The sequence below is a fragment of the Carlito syrichta genome, unplaced genomic scaffold (genome assembly GCF_000164805.1).
Source record: "Carlito syrichta isolate Samal-C Ts95f unplaced genomic scaffold, Tarsius_syrichta-2.0.1 Scaffold307764, whole genome shotgun sequence".
Lineage (NCBI taxonomy): Eukaryota > Metazoa > Chordata > Mammalia > Primates > Tarsiidae > Carlito > Carlito syrichta.
The window spans coordinates 290,068-315,363 of NW_007251860.1; the positions used below are offsets into that span (position 1 = coordinate 290,068).

The following is a 25,296-nucleotide window of genomic DNA, read 5'->3' on the forward strand; positions in this document are numbered from 1 at the left end:
AAAGTATAATTATGTAGTTTATATACACAATAGTTTGAAGATGTTTTCATTTGTCTCATGTGATAACTCTAGTGCAGTGAAAAACAAGGGCTTGTTTGGCTCAGGAAACAAAGGCACAATTGAACTTGCTATTCCATGAGTAAAAGAGAATGTATTCTAGATATAAAAAATGACAGAGTAATTCATCATCTGAAGGACATTTCCTGTTTTACTAACAGACCAAGTATCACATCAAACTGCATTAAAAAAGAAATGGTGGGGGGCAGGGAGAGCCTGTTCCACTAGTAAATAATAATCTGTTCATAAAACAAGACAAACTCAAATTATCAAAACGTCATTCTGGTCTTTATTTTGGGACACATAGCATGTTTTAATAAGTCAGTTTTTCATGTGCAACCTTTTGTAACATCAAAAGAAATACAACATATTTTTCATAAATTCCTCATCACTGTAAGTTCACTTTCAAATGAATGTTAAGTAGCAGGGTACAACAATGTGTTTCCACATACTGACTAGTGCAACACTGACTGTTATAATTACGGTATCCAGGAAGGCTGAAACTTCAGATTTACGTGAGACAAATAAATTTACTTCCATTTGTTAAGAAAAAAAAATTTAACTTGCAAATCACATATTTTACATGCAAAGGCAAACTAACTTTAAATCTTACTTCCACATTAAATAAATGGCAATTTAAGAATTAAATGTCAATTTTGAAAAAAATTAAGCAAAAATATAAGAAAAATAATCGTATGCCTTTAAAAACTGAATAAATAAAACCATGTTACACCTTCTCACTTAATTATGAATGTTGGCACTGTTTATTTCATATTTATATTGAGTTCATATGCATAAAAATCCCAGTTAAGACTGAATAGTCTGGATTAACCCCCATTTTTCTCCAACAAAAGAACCACCAACTTCTAGATTTTAAAAATTGTACTCTTGCATTTGTGTTTTAGTACAAACAAAACACAAATATATTTATTTTATATCAGTGCAATCAGTTAATAGGCATGTTAAGATACTTTTTAAAAAGTAAGTTTTGTGAATGTTGTCATTTAAAAAATCCTGTACAGAATCACAATACTGACAGAATCTATCTAGCACACTCACAAATGCCTCTTTGTTTTGATTTCACAGTCCTTTTCTCACAAAAACTTACTCTAAAGAGTTCAAAGAGTTAATAATACACACCATGTGGATATTTGGGGGTTAAAAAAACCCATGGCTCTGGGTAACAACAATTACAGTTAACAACATCCACCCACAAAGAGACTGTGTTCCTAAAATTTTCAGACTTGGTTTGCTATAAATAAAACATTCTGGAGTAAAGCCTTTTGCACACTGACAATACTTATCAGACATCAGCGAGGCCACAGTGAAGGGTAGTGACATATCAAAAAGACAAGGTAGCAGCTGGTTTTGGGATGGCACACCTCATACATTCTGCTCAGAAAACACGAAGGCATTTACAGAGGACTAAATTATGCACTGAAAAATGTGGAGGGTTTCTCTGCGCTATCATCAACAGTGATATCGGTCCCTAGTCTTTAAATAGCAAAAAGTATCTTCATAAACACAACTAAAGACAAATGCTCTACCTAGAAGAATGTATACAGCAAGGATCAAAAAAGTACTAGGAGTGGGTTGGCAATTTTTTCCTGGCATTAGCTAGCCTGAGCATTTTTGGCATGTTGGATATTTTACCACTTCATGTCAACTGTGACTACACGTGAAGTAAGCCATTTGAAAGATAAACAAAGAGTGAATGCACCCCTGGTCTTTAATGGCAGGAAATGTCTAGAAAAACACATAGCAGGTGCTCAAAATGTGCTGGTAACTAATAGACTATCTTACTCAAGAAACCTGTTGATTATATGAAACACTTACTAAGTGAGCCCAATAAATGTTTAAGAATGTGACTAAGATCTCTAATAAATGTATATGAACATGACTTAAAATAGTTCATATAGTTGTTGTACTTCCCTAAAGAAAACTTGTAAACATCTGGTGAGTGTCTAATTAATGGTATAACATTAAAAACTGGCCAAAAAAATGCCCAGAAAGTGTTTGGCCCTTCAGCACCCAAAGCTCTTAAAATATAATGTTAAAACATTTCTGCTAGAGGAATTTCAGTAGTCTGAAAAATTTCATACCTGAGTGGCTTAAATGTTTTCTCCTAAATTTTAAGTAAGTGCACGGAGTTTCTACACTCAGGAATTGCATAAGTTTTCATCTTTCCTCAAAAGAAAACATTGAATGATATAGAGGTAGCATAACTTACTAAATTAACTTCCAAAAACAAAAACCCAAAAAAGCAACGTTTTCAATAGTCTTAATAGAACTATTACAAATTGCTAAAATCTTAGAATCCAGGCTTGCTTCTACCTGGTTTTAGACATCTCATTATTCTCACCCCCCTTTTCACTGTGAGAACACTGATGAGTCCAGGCACCCCTTGGCCCAGTGGCATCTACTGCAACATCAATGATAGAATCTGGAGTCATCCATCTCAGGAAAACGAGGAAAACAAAATCGAAAACAGCCAACAAAGCAAAAATGTAGCCCGTTACTGGGCCGCAGTGAGAGATGAGTCTGTCCAGTCGTTTGTCCATTGGCAACACTGCTTCCATAGACACCCAGTCGTATACCTGGAGGGGGAGAAGCTGAGCATGAGCATTCTGACCCATCACCTGTCCCATGATAAATGACCCACTCCTGCAGGAACGTTTTATAAACACACACAAACAGAAGTTGCTGTTTTGTTGTTGTCATGATAATGATGTCCCTAATGAACTTCACAGTAATAACTGCCATTTGATTCAACACTGATTGAGTACTTACTCTAGGATGGACACCATGTGACATAAAGAATAAGTCACAGTTCCTCTCCCCTAGGGGATCACCACTGATTTTAGCTGACTACTAGAATTCCAAAGTCTGACCAGTTTTTTGGGTCACCACTATAGGGGCAATATTTAATTCAGCAGTGAATTCAGCAGTGCTAAAACAGGACTGGCCTTTGAAGAGTGCTGGACTCAGCTGAGATAGCTCTCACCAACATCAGGCAGACATCAACCATAAGCAGAGAGCTACCATCTAGTGTGCTTCTGGGTACACAGAGGCTCTTCTTTCAACAGCCACATGAGGCTGTCCATGTGCATGGATGGTGAAGATATACAGAAACATTTCATGGATTTCAAATAAAAGAAGAAAATGAGATGGGGAAATTTTAGAAATGGCATAGGTGAAGCATTGGAAAATGAAATAAAGTTTATGGCTGAGAAGTGGTGGTAGTGGTTTGCTTTTTAAAATACTGTTAAGTACTAAACTCTAAAATATCAAAAAACAAATATTTTTAAACATTCTTATTGAGAACATACCAATGGGTTATCATTCACGATTTTTAATTGCATTTGAGCATTACTTAAACTCAGTCTCACATAGCAGACTTGTAATCCATCTCCTTTTGAACTAAAAAATGTTTTAACATGCAGTGCAAGCCATACGGGTCAAAGGTCTTTGAAAGGTACAGCATGTGTTCATCCAGCACTTTCACCCCAAAGATATTCTGAATACAAACATTTCTATCAGAATTATGTTGAGAATTATGCTGAGACTGGTGAATTGTAATTGAAAAAGTATGTTTGTAGCATGAACTCCAATTTAATTTCATGATCAATTTTCTAAAGAGTACAGTTAAACTACAGAGGAGTTGAAATAAATCAAAATGTCCTAGAGTTAGAAGAGCAACCATACTGACCTGTTTGTTCAGCTTTATTTCTAATCAATTAATTTACTTATGATCTTAAGTGATAACAATTTACTACTATGAAGACAATGCTATGGATGACAATCCATTTGAGACAAGGTTTTACTTTTTTCTCAATGTATACTATAAACCACTAGAGATTATAAAATAAATAATAATATACACATGTCTTACTATTACTTTAAATAAACTAAAAGAAAATATAGGTTAAAAAAAAGTCCTAATTAATTCCTTTAACGTATGCTGACAAACTGTTACCATAGTTCTTTCTCTCTGAATTTATTACCTATAATGGCTCAGACTTCTGAGGTTTATATGAGGTCAATCAAGAAGATCAAGTCACAATTTGAAGAGCTATGGTTCTCAATTAAGAGTGGTATCACCAAAAAAACCCTGTCTAACCAAATATCCCTTCCAACCATACCCCAAATTCCCTCTCTGCTCCTAAAGGGTCATATTAGAATTTAGGGAGTAATTGAGGGAGACAGAGGGACATGAAGATGAAGTATACAGAAGCTACCCAGAGGACTATAACATACATACTCCCAACAGGTAATCAGAACTAGGCTCCAACTTCCAAAGAAACAGGTACCTATTTTACATGAGTTGAGATATTACAATACTTCAAGGAGGTCAGAATGTCACAGAAATACTTCAGTCAAAAATGTCTGACTGCTGAGTGTGGTGGCATATGCTTGTAGTCCCAGTTTCTCAGGAGACTGAGGCAGGAGGATCACCTCAGCCTAGGTCATGGCTGTGGTGAGCCATGATCAATCATGCCACTGTACTCCAGCCTAGGCAACAGAGTGAGATTCTGACTCTAAATAAATAAATAAATAAATAAATAAAACTTAAGTGACATTTTTAAATGTTTGACTGTTTCAAATATCTTAGATTTCAATGAAAAATTTATTATATATGACAATTTTTAGAGATAAGAATTTTTTTAACTTACATCAAATCTGGGGTCATCTTATACACAGGAATTTGTAATCCAAACCATATAAGAATGCCTTACAATAAAGTACTATTCTCCCCTCAACTCCAGCCATCTCTCTACTCCAGGCTAAAAACCCTTGCTCCACTAAATACCCTGATAGTATAAAGCATTAGTGTAAATCACTACCTTCTCCATGCTTCACCTGGCTGTCTTTCTAGTTTACAATGTCTACACACTAAGAAGACAAGTTGTTTGTGTTCAGCTTGTTACTTGGTAATAAGGGGCAAGAGGCAGAGAAGGTCATGAGGAGGACATAAAAGACAAAACTGAGTAGAATAAATGAAGTCCCTCACTTGAAATCAGGAAGCATTTCCCACAACTGTACTCTCCCACCTAAGGGTGTTCACCTATTTCCTGTACCTGTCCTTTTGGAAATTTTCCATTATTACTTTTTATTTGTGATCATTTTTCCAGCTTTTGTCATCCACTTTGAATTCTAACTTATTATTTTCTCAATCAGTCCAAGAATGCAAAAATCCTTTTCCTGCAGAAATTCACATTAGTTAGCAAGAGTGCCACAACAGGTTTAGGAGGTAGCCTGAATTAAACATTCACAAATTGCAAAGTTGCCACAATCGGCAAAACCATATATTTCCTAATAGACCTGTATGTTTTAAAATTATAAATAGCAACAAGAAAATATCTAAGAGTAGATTTTAATACTAGCTTTGTTTCTAATCACCGTGACTTCTAGAAAATAATTTTGTAACTTTTTTATGCCCAGTTTAATGAGGGGGTTAGACTGTATTACTACTATTTTCAAATGTCAAATGCAATAACTTGACTAGACATTTAGCTCAACATGTGTACCAAGAGTAACATATAGTCTGGTTCATTTCATTTTGAAGAGATCTCATAAACTTAAGCAATAGAACAGATATGGCAAAACTGTATATAAGAAAAAGCAAACGTGTACATGAAACATCAAGTAAGAGTTCAGATACAATCTTTTCTCGGATGAACATACTTTTTCAGTTCTCTCCGCAACATTCCTCCAGGTGTAGAAAGTCTTTACTATGTTATGGATATTTTCTGGAGTCAGCAATGTCCCCGAATTCAGTTGGAAAATAGCTTTTTCCAACCCTTCACACAAAGATTTTACTGAAGGCTCACATAAAATAATAAGATTTTCTGGAAGCACCTCAGGAATTCCACCAACCCTGGTACTTACAACCTTAAAAAGAAAGAAAGAACACATGCTCCACCATAATCATACCTCAGAAAGATAAAACCAAGTTAAAAAATTGTATGGGATGTATCACATTATTTTTCAAAATATAAATACAGAAACCCCAACAATGTATACCCTCAAGATTTTTTACCTGTAAGCCACAACTGGCTGCTTCCACGATCGCCATGCAGAATGCTTCGGTAAGGGAGGTATTAAGAAAAATATGTCCTTGAACTAAGACATTTCTAACATCCTTGTGTTCTAAAGCTCCCAAAAGACGCACCCTGATTTTTTTAAATGAGGAGAAGAAAGAAGGGAGTGAAAAATCATGCAAAGAAATGTAATATATAAGCCAAGTCTGTTATTTACATTACACTTAGATTCTTACTGGTGCTACTGCATTCCACCTCAAAAGATTACTATCACCAAAAATTGATCTACTAGAAACAGCCTTATAAAGCTGTTGGGTTAAAACTCATATAGCTAACATATTTCCAGCTTGTTACACGTAACATATTTCATCTTCTCCAAAATAAGTTTGTAATTAAAGTATTAATACACTTTGATCATTAAATGTTGAAGTGTCACATCTAAACAGGAAAATGGGCCTTTTAAAATTGATGCTTTTTGTTGGGTGTGGTAGCTCACACCTGAAATCACAGCACTTTGGGAGGCAGAAGCAAGAGGACTGCCTGAGCCCATGGGTTCGAGTCCAGCCCGGGCAACATGGTGAGACCTCATCTCTACAATCAATCAAAAAATTAGTCTGGCATGGTAGCACATGCCTGTAGTTGCAGTTATTTGGAAGGCTGAGGCAGAAGGATCACCTGAACTCAGCAGGTCAAGGCTGTGGTGGCCATGACCGTGACTGTGCCACTACACTCCAGACTGGGCAACAGTGAGACTCTGACTCAAAAAAATAATAATAAAATTGATGCTTTTCACGTACACACCTCAAGTGTTGCCTAAGTTACTGGGGAAGAAACCTGTCTGAATCTGTACTTGCAGAGCAATTTATATGACCTGAGCCATGCTATTAAAATCACAACACAGTATAGCTTAGAAACCTGCAAATATTTCCAGTCAAAGCAGTTGTCTTTTTGTGCCATCTATGGTGCCTCCAACAGCTGCTCCCTAAAGTCAAATAATATTGGGCTAATGCAAAAAATAAAATTGTGAATTCTTCAGCTAAGTTTTCTATTTTATATAACATTTTACAAAACAAGTCTTGCATTACATTTTTATATCAATTACATGTAGGAGAAGCAGCACACCTAAGGCAGGCATGTAGTCAAAACTAAGTATAGATCATTGACATTTTCTCCCTCAATACGATATGGAATCCACCAATACCTGTCATGTAGCTGGTATCTTTCTCGAACTTCTTCCAAAATGATTCTCTTTGGTCCCTCTCCTCCAATTATGAAATTTAAATTTTGATATTTCTGACATAGTTCAGGTATTATACCACTAAGCAAATCGGTTCCTGAAAATATAAAGTTAAATGTTAAAGATATTAATATCTAAACTTCAAAAGAATTCACCAGAACAATTGAGAGTCCACTCCCTCTGAAAACTGCTAGCTATGTACTCCTTAAAGTAAAGAAACTAACACTATTTTTTTTTTTTGAGTTGGAGTCTCACTCGTCACCCAGACTGGAGTGCAGTGGCCGCTTCTGGCCACTGCAGCCTCGACCTGCTGGGCTCCAGCGATCCTTCTGCCTCAGCCTTCCAAGTAGCTGGAACTACAGGCACGCGCTACCAGGCCCGGCTAATTTTTGATTTGTTGTAGAGATGAGGTCTCGCCTGCCCAGGCAGGTCTCGAACCCGCGGACTCAGGCAATCCACTCACCTCGGCCTCCCAAAACACTGGGATTACAGGCTGAGCCACCAAGCCCAGCCAAAACTAACACTCTTAAACATTTCCCAGGAGAGTAAAATCGTTCATAAACTGCCCATAGTCCCCCAAGTTACAATGCTTGAGGACATAGTTCTTGACATGCATTGTTAACTTGCACTCACCCAAAATATGACTATTCTGTTTCATCTCAACAGATTACTCTTTACTTTATTCACTTGTGTCTACACACTACTTTTAAAAAGGTATGTAAAGTGGCTAAGGTATGAGTTAGTTTTCTCCAGAAAAGGCCACTGACTAGAGATCTGGGTCTTGTCCCAGCTTTTCTTTTTTACAAGCAAGCCTCTAATCACAGGAAATTTTCCTGATCTATAAGATGAAGAGACCTATGTACCTGAAGTCTAAGGTCTCTTTCAGCTATAAAATTCTATCAGTCTATGACTCTACTTCCTGCCCTAGGAAATGCTAAGCAACAAAATCTAACTGCAGCCTCCACTTTGTTCAAATCTAACTGCAGCCTCCACTTTGTTCAAAATGCAGTTTATAGAGAATTTTCTGGTGAACACTGCAGTACTAGCAAAATTTAAAACAACACTCCATCCAAACCAGCTACAGCCCACTTTTCTGAAACGGGCACAAATGAAGGTGGCAGGACCTCGAATGTCAGAGCATTATAGTCCATAAAACAAAAGGATGCATCTCGCTTCCTTTAAAAAAATAAAGATTTTCTTATAATATATAAATACAACCCTGGGTAACATAAAGCAATAAAGTAAATTATGCCCTACTAGTCTAAGAAAGTTAGTGGCTAACCAAAGTGACAGCAATGTTGACACTGGGAATTTAGTTCATTAACAACTACAAATCGTACACATTCTAAAGTTAAACAATCCACGTAGAGCTAAGTCTATTACTTTAAAAAATGCATACACACGTAAGAACTGCATTTCTTACATCAATCTTCCCACAAACATATCAATTATAAAATAGGTGGGAGAAATGATACACACATATAGGGTTATTTTTATTAAATAAAACAAAGCAGGATTCATTAAGTAAACTCTGCTGGCATTTTCAAAATATAATTGCATATATCAATAAATTCACATGCAGCTTTTCTGAATTATGAAGGCTTCTCATTAAAATCTTAGCTATCTTTGTTTCAAGTCTACTACTAAATCCATCAATTGAATTTCTAGATAAACCAGAAGACAGCTCAATGACTTTTAACATTTTGCCTCTTACAATTCCTTTCTTTCATTTTCTTTTTCCCTACTCCCGTTTTTTCCTTTCTTATACACAGTTAAGAGCCCATTCTTTAAACAACAAAAAAGAGAGCAATAATCGTATTTGTTGATAATAGCTAACTTTAACTGAGTGCTTACTATGAAATAGACAGGCAATAATATGCTTTAAATGAATTATGTCATCCAATCCTGACAACCACCTTATAAGAAACAAAAATGATTAATATCATCAATGATTTAGAATATTCTTCTAAGAATAAAGAGTTTTTCTTCCCACTATAAGAATTATTCTGGAGTCAATAAGAAGAGTCTAACACAATGGAACGTATAGACTTTTATTCACACGAAACGGACAATGAAAATTCCTAATTCAAACTGCTTTTAAAGCTCAGTCTAACAATATTTTAAAGAACCTTCTGATCTATACCTAAGATAATAATTGCCAGGTGAAGGTGGAAGAAGAGGATACTTTAACTAAAGAAGAGCTAAACTCACGTTTGTCATCTGTTACTTACTGTGTAATTTGGGTGAGTTACTTACCCTCTCTGAGACTCAGTTTCTTTGTGTTACATGCAGATAACATCTACCCTACAGTTGTTGGGAGGGTCAAATGAGGTACTGTACCATGCACAAGCTTTATCAACTGCAGAATACAAATGTTAAGTTGTCATTACCACTATAGTAGGAAGTGGGACGTGCCTGCACACGTGCAGAGCACTGGCAAACCCTGACTGAGAGCAAAACAGGCCCAGGAGAAGGTGGCTAAGGACAAAGCCAGCCAAAATACCTGGGGGCAAGGTAAATTTTAATTTATCCTCTTTCACTTAACACAATCCAGTGGGCCTTTGATATATGGTCCAATGAACACCTCCTGAGGAAATTAATTTGTTAATAAAGAATGGACCGTTAATACAATTACTCACTTTGGGGTTACAGATGTGGTTGCTCCTTCTCAGAATGTTAACTTTTTGCAGGGTGCCTAGCATACAGAGAGGGTTCAATATCTATTGAGTTACTGAACTGAGACTAGCAAAGGTTGTACTTTCACTCTGTTGATGGTTAGCTCAGCTGGTGAAAATACCATCAGTGACAGGTTGAATCTTTGTATGAGTAGTTAATTTTGCTAATCCTCAATCACACATGTACCACATCACACTCTTAGCTAGCTATCTCACAAAGGCATGCTATTTGATTAAAAAATAAATTAGGCACATTTTCTAAGTTAAAACAAACATATCACCAATGTCCCAAGAGAGACTCAGAATACTAAATGCAGGTTCATTCACATCTTCTTGATTAAAGAATGAAAGCATGTCATTGCCTTCACCCTAGAAAACGCAGTTGAGTCAAAGTTTTCTCACCAGCCTCCACTTAAGTGGATCACTGGGTCAGTCAAGCCTCTTCGTTCCAAATGTAAACTATACTGACCAAGGTCACAGCTAGATTTTTGGCTACTCTCTGTGTAGCACCACTGAGCTTCATGCTTACTAAGAATCAGCTGTGTTTGTTCACAAATCTGTTTGATGCCAGTTGAACTTGCTGCTGTACTGGATAATTTAATTATATATCGCATAAAGTGACTAAGTTTCTACAAAACTAAGCTGAACAGTCTGAAAAAATCCAATAAAAGAAAGCCACAGAAAAAGGTTCTTGTCAGATGAGGGGTGTTGTAAACCACTGTATAAAAATGAAAACAAATTAAAACTCCTAAAGCCCACTGCTTCACATACCTTTGGGCTCTCACATCACTTCAGACAAAACCAAGGATAAGTGGTAGATTACACTTTGTGAGGGCAATTGTGTAAGATGATGCTGCTGAAATCAGTGGCCCAGCACTCAAAGCCTGCAGCCTTACCTCAAACTTCTGGCAACTCAGTGTGTACTAAATTTTGAGTTAAATTCAAATATTTAAGGGGGTATTTTTTTTTAATAATTCCCTACTTTTAGTGGCATTTTTTTATTCCTGGACAGGTTTTCAAATAGCATCCAGAAGACTATGTTTTTTATAACCAAGATGTTTCAGACTTGTAGTAAATAAGCCTCCACAAATTCAACTGGCATGTCCATGAGTGCTAAAGAGGCACTAAAAATAGCAGAAACTTATCAAATACAAACAGCTATCGGTTTCTAGGAACTATCACTGAACCCTCACATGGTTCCTATTGTTGCCAAAATCACACAAATGAAAAAACTGAAACTTAGCAATGTTAAGTAACTTGTCCTTGATCATATAACAGGATAGTGCCACGATCTGACTCCAAGCCATCTTCTAATCCCCCTTTCTTCATCACTTACCTGCCAATACATTATTAATGTCTTATATATGACTAAATAAAACAAGCAAACTATAAAATAGTAATGTGAAGAATAAGCCCATTGATTTTCAGTACATGTACATATATATCAAAAACACAGGACATCTATAAATCAAAATATTAATTAGGGTCATCTCTGAATAAAACTGTTATAGCTGATTTTGGTTTTCATCTTTGTACTATTCTTAGTTATCAAAATGCATATCTGCAATGAAAAGACATTACTTTTGCAATCAGAAAGAAGAGGTCACATGGTGGGCTCTGCCCTTTACTTCTTACCACATGTGCAGGGTTGTTTTAACTTATTAAAAAACCTGATCAACTGAACAGCATCCAGTTATTGTTTTTATTTAGTAACCATTAAAACATGAAATATTAGAGGGCAGCATTCACCGCCAACCTAAAAATTTCTCTTCTTGGATGTATAAACCAATATTAGAACCTTCTTTGCTATATATTTAATGTACAAATAGTTACAAAACCATAAAACAAAATGAAAAGCCAAACAATCATTATATACAAGTATTCAACAGCTTTCTACAAGAAATAAAAAGTCCGCAATGTAATTATAGCTATCATTTCATTACCTTTTCTGTAAACAAGTCTGCTGACAACAACAATAGTTATTACACTATCATGCCTTCTAAATGGGTCTGGAGTGAAGTCAGTAGGATCTACAGCATTAGGAATGACGGACACTATTTCAGGATTCAGTGCTGCTCTTAGTACAGTATTTTCCTTACTAGTATAAGAGACACAAATAATGTGGTTTGTGTCACAAAGAGACACAGTTAGAAGCTTGTTTGTAAGCACCGAGCTGACGTCAGCAAATCCAAAAAGGGAATGATCCGTGAAGACTGTCTGAATCCCCATTGTCTTGGCGTGGAAGAGAGCATCATGGGCCATGGCAGAAAAAGAACTATGTGAATGGATTATCGTGACTCTCTCCCGAACAAATATGTACCTGAGCAATGGCAGACTGTGAAAGAGAGTTGTGGCTGTAGATTGGTTGTACATGACTTTCAGAGGCAAGTAATAGACTTTGAGGCCTTTAGTGAGGTAACGGATACCTTTTCGATTTCCATAAGCATGGGTGACAATTATGACCTTATGCCCTCTTTCAATCAGGCATTGAGAGAGCTGGTAAATGTGGCTTTCCACACCTCCCATATTTGGGTAGAAAAAGTCAGATACCATGCATATATTATGAGTATGGGTTCTACATGTGGAAAGACTTCCAGGGCTAACCCGAGAAAGTGTAGCTAAGGTAGGCTGGCCATGCCCACCTCCTCTTCTACAGGCCATGCTGAAAATGGTTTAGGCATCAGTTCTTAGAGCAACCAAGTTAAGACATGTGTCCTCTATTATCTGAAAAAGAAAGTAAAACAGGATCTCGGGTCAAAGACAAAAACACATTCCACATTCCAAATCCAGATATAAATACTATGTTAATATTAATGTAAATTTGTTAGCTTTTCCCTAGAAATAAAAACAAAGCAAATAACGAATTTATTCATTTGACAGCATTTACTTGCTTAGCATTTACTCTGCGCCATACAACAAAGCTAGATTCTGCAATGTCATTTTGCTCTAAAAATACTGCTAAAAACAATTTTAAGTAAGTTTGTTATGCCACAGTATATAATGATCTGCATGCTAACAAACCAGTTCTTTCCAATAATTAAATACATATACACACATATGCATATATGTATATATATTTCCTCTCTACTTTTTTATATCATCATTCCAGCTTCACTTATTAAATGGTCACTATACATCAGCCACTACATGCTAACAGTTTCTGTATCTTATTGCAGCTTCATCAAAATCCTGAGGTATCCACTCCATAAATATAAATGGAAGGTCTAAATGTAAAAAGGTTAAGGAATTTGTACATGATCACTTAGCTACTTAGAAGTAGCACAATGTGGCAGTGTTTCATTGGTGGTCATGTCTCCTGGTATTTATGCCCTTGTATAGTCCCTCCCCTTGATTTGGACCCGATTTAACCTGCAAGACATAGAGGAAGTGATGTGTACATTTTTGGCCTCAGCCTGAAAAAGGTGCAGTGGTTTCCACTTGGATATCCTAAGCCAGCATATAAGAAATACAACTACTGTGCTAGAGGAATAAGGGAAGAGCGAATATGCAGAGGGAAAAGCGCTAAGACTACATGAAGAGAGCCAGAGGCCCAGCTATCCCCATGATCTTAGCTGGGCCCAGTCTCTAGCCAACTTGGCAACTAAATGCAGCTTTCCTAGTAACCACTGGCAAGAGCAGCAGAATCACCCAGTTGAGCCTAGCTGATTGCAGAATCATGAAAAATAACAATATAGCTGTTGATTCACACCATGAAGTTTTGGGGTAGCTTATTATAAAATAACGATTAACTAATAATACAAGCTAGGAGTCAAACCTAGTTACATAGGTCTGCTGCCTGTTTTTGCAAATAAAGTTTTATAGGAACACAGGCTTGCTCATTCATTTATGGGAGTGGCTACTTTTGTTCTACAACTGCAGAGTACCTGCAACAGAAACCACATGCCCCAAAGAGTTGAAAATATTTTGGCTCTTTACATAAAGTTTGGCAATTCTGGCTGGGCTCGGTGGCTCAGCCTGTAATCCCAGCACTTTGGGAGGCCGAGGCGAGTGGATTGCCTGAGCCCCGGGGTTTGAGACCAGCCCAGGCAACTTGGTGAGACTTCGTCTCTATAATAAAATAAAAAAGCCGGGCTCAGTGGCTCAGCCTGTAATCCTGCACCTTGGGAGGCTGAGGTGAGTGGATTGCCTGAGCCCGCAGGTTCGAGACCCACCTGGACAACTTGGTGAGACCTCATCTCTACAATAAATCAAAAAATTAGCTGGGCTTGGTAGCGCGCACCTGTAGTTCCGACTACTTGAAAGGCTGAGGCGGAAGGATCGCCAGAGCCCAGCAGGTTGAGGCTGCGGTGGCCGGGAGCGGCCACTGAACTCCAGTCTGGGCAACAGAGTGAGACTCCAACTTAAATAATAATAATAATAATAATAATAATAATAATAATAATAATAATAAATAAAATAAAAAATAGCCGGACATGGTAGCATGCGCCTGTAGTTCCGGCTACTCAGAAGGCTGAGGTGGAAGGATCACTGGAGCCCAGAAGGTTGACGCTGGGGTGGCTGTGAGCGTGTGTGCCACTGCACTCCAGCCTGGGTGAAGGAATGAGACTCCAACTCAAACAACAACAACAAAAAAAAACATACAGTTTGCCAACTCCTGCTGTAGAGCTTAGCCACCGATTCAACTAACCTCATAAAGTTCTGCTAGTATTAGCTTTGTGGTTTACACTAAAATATACCTAGAGCTAGAACTCTTTTTGAGACCACCTTTTTCAAGGCACCCTGAGTACATGCTGCAGACAATTTGCATTTTCTCCTTCTGTATTCAAAGACGGCAATAATCTAACGACTCCTTTCACTTTTTTCTTAACCTATCTTTCAGTTATGTAGACCTTTACTCCATGAGTGTCCCTCCCTTCAGTGTGGAGTCTGAAGATAAAGGCTGAACTAGAGATAGGCTGTATTTGGGGTCATTTTGACATCTAATGTAAAAAATGTTTGTCTCAGAGGTTCCCTAAAGCCTGATCCACATGAAATATCCATTCAATACTTAGTACTATTATAGATTCTTAGACTTAGAAGGATAAAAAGTCTTGGAGATCTAGTGAAAATATTCCTCAACTTTACAATTGAGATCTCCAAGATGCCAGAAACTAAACTATACAATGGAAAGTCAGCCAGACGCTGAGTTTCAAATTTCACCTGCAAACTCAGAAAATGGAAATTAACTATGTGCAAAGTCTTAACTGTTACTTCTCTAACAAATTGGTCTGTTTTAAATATATTCTCAGAAAGACTCTATAAGTGTTTGCTGAACTGAATTTACAAATTAAGATTCATATTACCAAATATTAAAATTCTCAAGTTTGTACTTTGGGTGGCTGAACTAACATTGTCTTATTGTGGTGTCATCTAAACCCGAACTTCCAGTTCTATTCAGTTTTAAAAGATAAATGATGATGAAAACAGTGAGTAATGAACTAAATGAAATCACTTAAAATATTGTCATTAGCCTGTAATGTTCCGTGAGAAGTCAGCTCACTTCTACCAGATTATTACTCCTAATATCTCTGTGGTGTAAAACCTCAATATACTTCACAATCGTGGAATCTTAGATTTTAAAGTTGAAGAGAGGCTTAGGAGAGCTAGTGAATACTTTTTTCACTTTACAGAGGCCAGACAAGTTGAGCGATTTGTCCAAGGTTCTCACTCAGCTACTTAAAGTGGCAAAAGAGCCATGACCATTACATTCTCGACCACGTTCAACTAGCCCTGGGCAGCTATTAGCAGCAGAAAGATTCCTCAAGAATCTCAGGGCGACCCGGCAGGGGTTGTGGGGTCAAGAGGATGGTACTTCCACCGATTTCCTGGCACTGCCTGAGTTTCACTCCCTGAGAGGTTACTGGCGAACGCTAAGGCCAAGAAGGGGATGCTCCCGCTCAGTAAGCGACCCCGCTGGGGTCAGGCAGGTTCCGGGCACCGGAGAAGGAAACGCCCTGAGGGCGGGCGCGGGTTTAAGACCCGGGTCCGGGAGTCCGCGGTCCCTCGTCCTATCCGGCTTCAGCGGAGGAACCGGCTCCAGCACGGCCGCCCTCAACACACCCTCACCCCTGTCTACTCCGGAGACACCCCGATCCGACTTCCGGGCCTCAAGCTGGGTCGGCTTCATTCGATTCACCGCCCGCCACGCTCCCACGGGGACAGAACAGCCCGACCCGGAAGCAGCCGACAGTGCCGAACAGAGGAAGGCCAGAAGCTCACTTACCAGCGAGTCCCATGGCCGTCTGTGTCCGGACCTCCCGCGGCTGCAGCCGGAGTCCCGCCCCGCTGCCCCGAAGCACCAATCCAGAGTGTCCGCGCCCAAGCGCTGCGTTTCCAAGTTAGCCAATCAAAAGAAGGCGCTAGGGTCACGTCCGAGAGCGTCGTATCCACCCTCCGCGCGTGATGTAACGTCAGCGCGCGCCTGCGCCTGTCTCCAGGATGCTGCGGATTGGAGCCTGGGTTCATACCGTGGTTGCCTGGTTACGGCTTCTCTTTTCTAGAAGTCAGGTCTCTCCCGGCTTGCTTCCGATTGGAGAAACTTTTGGGTGAGAAGGCTACCATAAATCGGGGTCCTTGTGGTGTTTTGTTTGTGATCCTCTACCAGGAGCCACAGTAGACATGTGCCAACTATAATCACTCTAGTACGGTTGGCAGATGTAGCAAATAAAAATACACAAATAAGTCAAAGCAAATGGAAATATGAACCTTGAATTTCAGATAAACAAAAAATAATGTTTAATATAAGTATGCCGCAAATATTGGGGAGTTCACTAGAAACTTATTCGTTGTTTGTCTGAAATTCAAACTTAACTGGGCAACTTGTGTTTTATCTAACAACGCTACACTCTGCAGGAGAAAATCTGAGGTCTGATCTGAAATATCAACACCTACTGAGACTGGCTCAACTAGCTATGCTGGTGCTTGGCCGGGAAGCTAAAGAACCAGTGAGCGTGGTGTGATGGTCATCCGTCTCTGACAGTTGGTCCTTGGAATTCCCCCAACCCTGCCATAACTGCACTTTTGAGAATAAATTCCTTTCTGAACACCATCACCACAACCATTAGTACCACCCCTTTTAATAAAAGCCCGGAGTAAGCCTATTCATTTCTGAAGATTTCGGCTCCTTTCTGATGTTTCCCCCAAGCTTCCAGAGAAAATGAAATACTCCCACTTTTGTATTTTGATAGTACAAATTATTTGCCTGACTGTGGCCCCCCTTCCTCCTCACTCTAATCTGTAATAACTTGTGTCTGCTCTGAATCTCACATGAACTTCCTTCTGAAAACTAGCAATTGCATTTGCTCATTAAATGCCTGCCTTCACCACCAGATAGTAAGCCGAGGCAGAGTCTGTTCTTGATAATGGACGTTGAATAAGTTTTAGTTTAACAAATGAATTTCTTTACCCAATGCCAGCACACTCCCTGACACATATTAGGTACCCAATAAAATGTATTGAAACTATTTCGTGGAATGTACCTTATAAAAATCACAATGCAATGACATTATTCAAAAATCATTTTGGTTGTGGGATTTGAAGTATATGAATGAGTTAACTTTAATGAGTAATGCTAAAATAGCAATAGATACTCTTCCCTGTGTTAATAATGATGAAACAACAGAATAATGGTGATGAAGACACCAAGATACAATCAAGTTTAATAAATTGTAGTTGGTTTCATAGATAAAAGCAACAATACCAGATATGTACAGCATTGCTTTGGTCTCCCTTTCTTTTTTGTAATATGTTTTAAAACAAAGAATGTGGGTAGAAATCCTGGATGGTATAAATGAGGCTTATCCCTCATTTCTTAAGCCCATGGGTTGCCCCTGCCATAGTTCTGATCACAATACACACTTGAAATTCTACCATGAATCTTCTAAGACTCTGATGCCAGTATTTCTTCAAATGAGTTGTGGGGTTTTTTCCAAAACAAGAGCAAATATTTTCTATCTTTATCATCAGACATTTACTGAGTGCTCTATAAAAGGCTTTATGGGGAATACAAGGAATATTAAACATAGTTCCTATGTTTTAACAGCTTTTTATCTTTCCTAGCTTTTCCTATTCATGTTACCAATAGTAAAAATAAATCCACTTTTCTTAAGATGTTCTTTGTGTTTCAAATATAGAATAGGTTGACCTTTATAAATAGATATTAATAGAGGCACACTGTTGCTGAGTCTCTGTGGGGGAGGGGGTTGAGGAGCCTGCAGCCTCTTCCAACAAAGTCTGAAAACATTGACTATTCGTGCTCCAGTCTCTGTCCTAGGCACTGGGCATTAAATAGGTAAATAAATCATGATTCTGCCTCTCAAGGATTCACAATATCACATGGGTACATGACTTCATTTATAGCCAGTTAAATCTTAAGCAAAGATCTCCATTTAAGACTATTTCCTAAAAGTCAAAAGAAAGTTGTAGCAACAGGATTAAGATATAAATCTGGGGATATTCTAATTTTACAGTGCTTTGCCTAAATGTGTGTCCTCAAGGCATGCCTTGAGAGAATTTTCTTAGAAACCACTAAAATTAGACTAAAATACTTACATGCACTTTATTCTGATTACACTTAATAAAATATAAGGGCAATTGGTACCAGTTATAGTATTAAATGACCTAAGATGGAGAAGATGTAAAATAAACATGGATATCAAATTCCCTTGAAATTCATCTCTTGCAAACTTATATGTAAATTAGCTCCCTTGGGAAGGCAATAGCCATGTCTTGAGAACCTCTGTGTGCAAGCCACCATGCAGAGAAAATCTGACATGAGCTTTACCCACAAGAAACTAAGATGGAGCTAAGGCACATGCAAACATTTATGATAAAAAGCAGGAAGTGATAAGTACCATAAGAAATGTTTAAAAAAAGCCAGGCTCGGTGGCTCAGCCTGAAATCCCGCGCCTTTGGGAGGCTGAGGTGAGTGGATTGCCTAAGCCCACAGGTTCGAGACCCGCCTGGGCAATTTGGCGAGACCTCATCTCTACAATAAATTAAAAAAAAAAAAAAAATCAGCCGGGCATGGTAGCACATACCTGTAATTCCGGCTACTTGGAAGATTGAGGCGGAAGGATCACCGGAGCCCAGCAGGTCAAGGCTGCAGTGGCCGGGAGTGGCCACTGCACTCCAGCCTGGGCGACAGAGTGAGACTCCAACTCAAAAAAAAGAGAAACATTAAAAAAAACTGGAAATTCAAACAGAAAAAGTATTTCTAGCTACCAAGCACTTAGCTAGAAGAATAAGTAGAGAGTGTCATGAAACTCTTGAAAGCAGGATAATTCCAAGAACAACATGAATGAGGTACAGAAACAGGTGCTGACTGTTCGGTGAATGCTGTTGTGTAATTACACCAGAAAAGAGAAGAGGAAGGGTTACAGACTGAAGTGGCATTTTCAGTGAAGCTTGGCCCAAACTGGTAGAGGATCTTATTAAGGAAAATGGACTTGATGTCGAGTCAGACTTCCAGCCAAGATGACATTTTCAATTAATAATTTGTGACTCCTTACTCCTCGTTCTGCTTCAAATAGAAAAAGAGATATGATGTAAATAATAAAAGTAAATGTTATAGCTGTGATTTAAACAAGAAGAAGATTAACATTTCTACATATCAGAAACAACCAAAATACCAAATGGTGATTAGGACCAAAGCCACATAGGTCCTAGACTCTGTTGGTGACAGCAAGAAGACATGAACCAAGGTTCAGCCCTTATAGAATAATAGAGACTAACAGGATTCCATGCGTGGCTAGAGACAGAAACTAGCTTTGTAAAGGATAGTTACATAGGTGGGCCTTCAAAAAACCACTTTCCAATATTAGCAACCTTGTCTAATCCCCTCCCACATTGGTCCGATGTTTGGCCATGTGACTTGCTTGGCAAATGAGACACCAGTAAATGAAATGCCACAGATGCTTAATAAGTCTTTATGGACTAGGGCATATCCTGTTGGAACCCTTCCTCTTGAAAGCCAGTGACCATGTCGTGAAGAAGTTTAGGCAAAATATTGAATGGTGAAAAGCCATATGGAGAGAGGCCCTTAAGAAAGAGAGGCTATCTTGGGCATTCAGCAATAGATGAGTTCCCAACTTAATAATCACTGAATGACTTCAGCCTATATGACTATGTGGAATAAAAGAACCACCTAGCTGATCCTGGTCAACCTACAGAATCATGAGAAATAATAAATTGTTGTCTCACGACACTGAGTTTTAAGGTGGTTTGTTACACAGCAATACATAACTCAGTCAAGTCTCATTTCTTAACCATCTCCCCTACTTGTGAATAGAGAGTGAAAGAATTTGTGGCCCACAATTTCTGCCTGTCTGGGTATATAACTTTGCTAACAGAACTGAGCCAAGCAACATGATCTACAGTATGCCACTATCACTGCTAGTCTGAGAGATATTAACAAACAAGAGAGAGAGAGAGAGAGAGAGAGAGAGAGAGAGACCCCACTCAAGGTTAGTTTATAAATCAATAGTCTAAAACACTGGAAGAGATATAATACTAAGAAAGACAACACACAAATATAACAATGAAAGAAGAATTTATTCTAGGTGCAATTAAAATAATTTTTAAGATGACAGTTTTTAAAAGAATAAGAATTTGGAAATAAGAACAGGCAGAAATGAAACAAACACCAATGAATATAAAGGAATTAATTAGAAATCTTGAGCATGAAGAAGTTTCTAGCATTTTAAAAAGTCATGTTGATAAACTTTAGGCTAGACAGTGTGATGGGAAATAGTACTGGGGCAGTCACTTCTTTTTGGTGCAGGATGTGGAAATGAAATGTCCAACCACAATCAAAGCCTTGTCTTAGGTAGGTAGAGAAAAGAGAGGTGGAAAGAGTGGCACAGCTGGAGAAGAGACAGTGAGGCTGTTTCAGTAGACCAGAAGTCCATTTGCAATTCACGGTAGGTCTGCAGACCAGCAACAGCAACTGGGAGCTGGTCAGAAATGCAGACTCTCAGGCCTACTGAACTGGCCTCTGAGTGACTAGCATGCACATTATAGCTTAAGAACCGTGACTCTAAACTAGAGGCAATGAGGACCTTATCTATTCTAATGGCAATGGAAAAAATAGAGGCCATGACAATCACAGGAAACTGGAATTTGCTTGAGTAATGCCATCCTCCTTGTTTGACTGTGCTAGTTTGAAGATTATCCTCCAGGAACTTTCTAAGGAAGAGTACATGGGAGGTCAAGGGGGATTTTCTAAGACCTTGCGTGTCTGAAAATATATTGTTCATTCTTTCAATTTTATTGATAGTTGGGGTGCAAAATACTAGGATGGAAATTATTTTCCTTCAGAGTTTTAGTAGCATTGCTCTAGCCGTCTAGATTTCAGTGTTGCTGTTGAGAAATCTAAAGTCATTCTGATTCTTGACCCTTTGTATGAACTTTGTATATAATTTTTTACTCTAGAAGCCTATACAATGATCTCTTAGTCTCCTGTGTCCTGACACTTCATAATTGTGTGCCTTGGTATGGTATATTTTTATCTTTTGGGCTGGGGACTCAAACTTTTCGTTTGTCAACTCATATGCTTCAGTTCCAAGACATGTTCTTGAATGTTGATTATATCTTCTTCTATTGTGTCTCTTCATGCAACTTCTATTATTCTAATATTAGACCGTCTTGTCTTTTCACTTGTAATTTCTAGTCCTTTTCTTTTTATTCTACTCCCTAGGAAATTTCTTCAACTCTATCTTTCATTGTTTTCTATTGAATTCTTAAGTTTTACTACAATAGTTTTAGTTTTCTAGAGCTCAATTGTGTTCTCTGACATTTTCTTTTTTTTTTTTTTTTTTTGAGTTGGAGTCTCACTCTGTCACCCAGAGTGGAGTGCAGTGGCCGCTCCTGGCTGCCACAGCCTCGACCTGCTGAGTTCTGGCTATCCTTCTGCCTCAGCCTTCCAAGTAGCTGGAACTACAGGCGCGCGCTACTATGCCCGGCTAATTTTTTATTTATTGTAGAGACGAGGTCTCGCCAAGTTGCCCAGGCGGGTCTCGAACCTGCAGGCTCAGGCAATTCACTCACCTCAGCCTCCCAAAGTGCTGGGAATACAGGCTGAGCCACCGAGCCCGGCCGACATCTTCTTTTTAATAACACTTTCATTGTATGTATTGGTTGCACTGTCTTCTTTTCTTCCCCCAACCCCCGGGTGTTCATTATTTGAGGCTTTCCTCTTTCCTCCAAATTGCCTTTTTCTGTGTGTTTTACTCTCTGTTTTTCATGTTAGAAGCTTTTCCCAAATGTCTGGAAATCCATGGTTGCTTGATCATATTTAAAAGTAAGGGACAGGCCGGGCTCGGTGGCTAAGCCTGTAATTCCAGCACTTTGGGAGGCCGAGGTGAGTGGATCGCCTGAGCCCGCGGGTTCGAGACCCACCCAGGCAACTTGGCGAGACCTCGTCTCTACAATAAATCAAAAAATTAGCCGGGTGTGGTGGCACACGCCTGTGGTTCCAGCTATTTGGAAGGCCAAGACGGAATTATCACCTGAGCCCAGCAGGTGGAGGCTGCAGTGGCCGTGAGTGTGCCACTGCACTCTAGTCTGGGAAACAGACTGAGACTCTGACTCAAAAAAAAAAAAAAAAAAAAAGTAAGGGACAAAAGAACTGATCAGAAGTCTCAGTCCAGGAGTGGGCCTTGTTGAGCCGATTGGACTGTTCCACAGAGAATCCCCGCTCTCAGCTAATTTCAGTCCTTTTTAAATCTTTCCTCTTGGACTGGCCAGATGCCCACCCCACCCCCACTCCAGAAAAAAATGCTTTTCAAGTAAACATCCAACTGCCTGCATTGTGGTTGCACATAGAGGGCTGAGGGTTGAGGGTCCCAGCATCTAGTGTGCACACGTTCACTCAATCCTCTTGTCAATTCAGCACCCTGCCCTCATGGATGCCAGGTGTCCCCCCATCCGGGTGCTTTCTCTTTTACTGTAGCCAGAGGATTAATAACCCATCTTTTGCCTGAGCTCAAGAGGAGCAGTCACTCCACTATAGGGGATGTGGGAGAGGATTTGGGATCAAACTGTTTTTTATACAGATTTGGGGTTGAACTTCATTACACTCACTTCTAGAGGCGCTTGGGGCACCCATCTGAGCTTTTTGTGGACTCAACTTTCTCCATCTCTGGCTTACATTCTTTTTGTTTCAGGTCTGCCACCTCATTTACAACTCATCCACATGCTTTTCAGCATTCAGAATGTTGTTTCTGTCGACTTTTCCACTCACCCTGGCATCGTGGGTTCATACTTTTTTTAAAAATCCCTGACCGGGATCGGTGGCTCAGCCTGTAATCCTATGCTTTGGGAGGCCGAGGAGAGTGGATTGCCTGAGCCTGTAGGTTTGAGACCCGCCTGGGCAACTTGACGAGACCTCATCTCTACAATAAATCAAAAATTAGCCGGGCGTGGTAGCGCACGCCTGTAGTTCCAGCTAATTGGAAGGTTGAGGTGGAAGGATCGCCAGAACCCAGCAGGTCGAGGCTGCAGTGGCTGGGAGTAGCCACTGCACTCCAGTCTGGGCAACAGAGTGAGACTTCAACTCAAAAAAAAAAAAAAATCCCTTTACTCTTCAGGAGTGTTTACTGTACTCAGGGCATTAGAAGAGAGCAAAGTAAGATGCGTGTGTTTGTGCACTATCTCTACTCAGAGTCCATGCCATTGACTAGAAAATGTTAGAGCTATACCATAAGCATAACTAGAGTCCATTAATAAATGTATCCATGGCTTTATTTAAATTGCAGAGAGCAGAAATTTGAACCATGGCTACTTCCTAGCCTCATCGGGTTGCACATTGCACAATGACTCAAATCAGGTGAGGCCAGTCGATTCTACCAACCAACCGATCCAGGCCATGTACCAGGGTCTTGTAGTGGCTCAAGAAGCAGTCTAATACTTTCTATTTCATATTAATTGATGACACTTGAAAAATAAGGAATACTAGGGTTTGCTAACTTTTTCTGTAATTGACCAAATAGTAAATATTTTAAGCATTGCGGGCCATACAGCCTCTGTTGCCAACTACTCAACTCTGCTATTGTACAGTAAAAGTAGACATAGACAAGACATCAACAAATGGGCATGACTGTGTTCCAATAAAACAGTACTAATAAAACCAGGCAGTAGGCGGAAATTGGCCTGTGAACAATTGCTTACTGACCCCTGTTTTAGAACAAACAATATCAGTAATAAAATGACCAAAGACAGACTTTTTTTACTAAGTTATCACAAGAATCAAATAGCAGAAATAAACATTTTGAGAATAGATTATTCATTCTTTTCTAGAGTTGCAACCGCTTAATAATTCAGACATGCTGAATTTTAACAATATGAGTTATATAAAATTACTCTTGACTTTCCTTTTAGAGACTGTTTTCACTTACTGGCCACAAAAAATCAATGCAATAATTTCTTATTCATTAGGTACCTAATATATGAAGACATTGTTCCCACACCAAGGGTTGAGAGTAAATTGGGGCAAAGTCCAGCTCTTATTAAACAAATGACCAAAATCTATTAGGCTTAGAATTTTCACTGAATTATGGTTTTCCTTAAGGACTTTAACGTGTAATGTTTGTGAAAACTTTTTTATCAAGTATCTCAGATGATATTTTAATCTTCGTCCAACTCTGACCATTATGCTGCCCAATCTGTTTCCGTCTCTAAAGGGCCTCCCACCACACTGCTTTAGTCACAGATTTAAGGCCTGTACTGTCATATGAATACATTCTCTGGCCTGGTGGCTTAGATAATCAGGGACACCATGAATTGCTGGAATATGTTATGTTTGCTTGAAGTTCTTGAAATTTCTTACATATTTTTATTTTGCAACAAGTTGAGAATTTTCAGCTCACATTCCAGCACTATTAATATGACAAATATCCCTGTGCAGTGCCAAGTGAACTCTAGTAATAGGCCAGTTACCCCACCTCCATCCTCAAGGATCAGCCTCATCCTAACCCAGCCCTAGAGATCCAAATTGCAGACCTTGGTGGTTATTGGGAGTTGGGGAGGAAGGAGGGGAAGCGGTTTTAGAAGCACAAAGCCGGATTACATATAGTTTTGGCCTAGTCTAGGGCTCCCTATAATGTCTCCATCTAAATGACAATTATGGTGCCAGAGCCACTTCTAGCCAAAACATAATTTGGGGACATATCCAAGGATCCAGTATAAGCCAAGAATTTCCCAGAGGTCCCAAACTTCTGAGATTTGCCCACAGTTTGGCTTCTTTCCTTCAGGAGAATTCCCTGGACTTGTGAAGTACATTGTATTGTTC

At 39.0% G+C, this 25,296-nt stretch overlaps 1 protein-coding gene across 2 annotated transcripts; it reads right to left on the reverse strand.

Annotated features, from left to right (window-relative positions):
* Positions 1-320: 320 nt before the first annotated feature.
* PIGA (phosphatidylinositol glycan anchor biosynthesis class A) lies at positions 321-16,287 on the reverse strand. Of its 2 annotated transcripts, XM_008064613.1 has the most exons (6): positions 16,234-16,287; positions 11,954-12,734; positions 7,300-7,432; positions 6,098-6,230; positions 5,743-5,949; positions 321-2,654 (listed from the first exon to the last, which is right to left on the reverse strand). In XM_008064613.1, exons 2-6 carry the CDS (start codon positions 12,669-12,671, stop codon positions 2,388-2,390), a joined length of 1,458 nt encoding a protein of 485 aa, XP_008062804.1. In that variant the 5' UTR covers positions 12,672-12,734; positions 16,234-16,287; the 3' UTR covers positions 321-2,387. The 2 variants fall into 2 exon arrangements, with proteins under 2 accessions (XP_008062804.1, XP_008062806.1); XM_008064615.1 differs by lacking the exon at positions 11,954-12,734 and having other exon boundaries at positions 16,234-16,281.
* Positions 16,288-25,296: the final 9,009 nt, after the last annotated feature.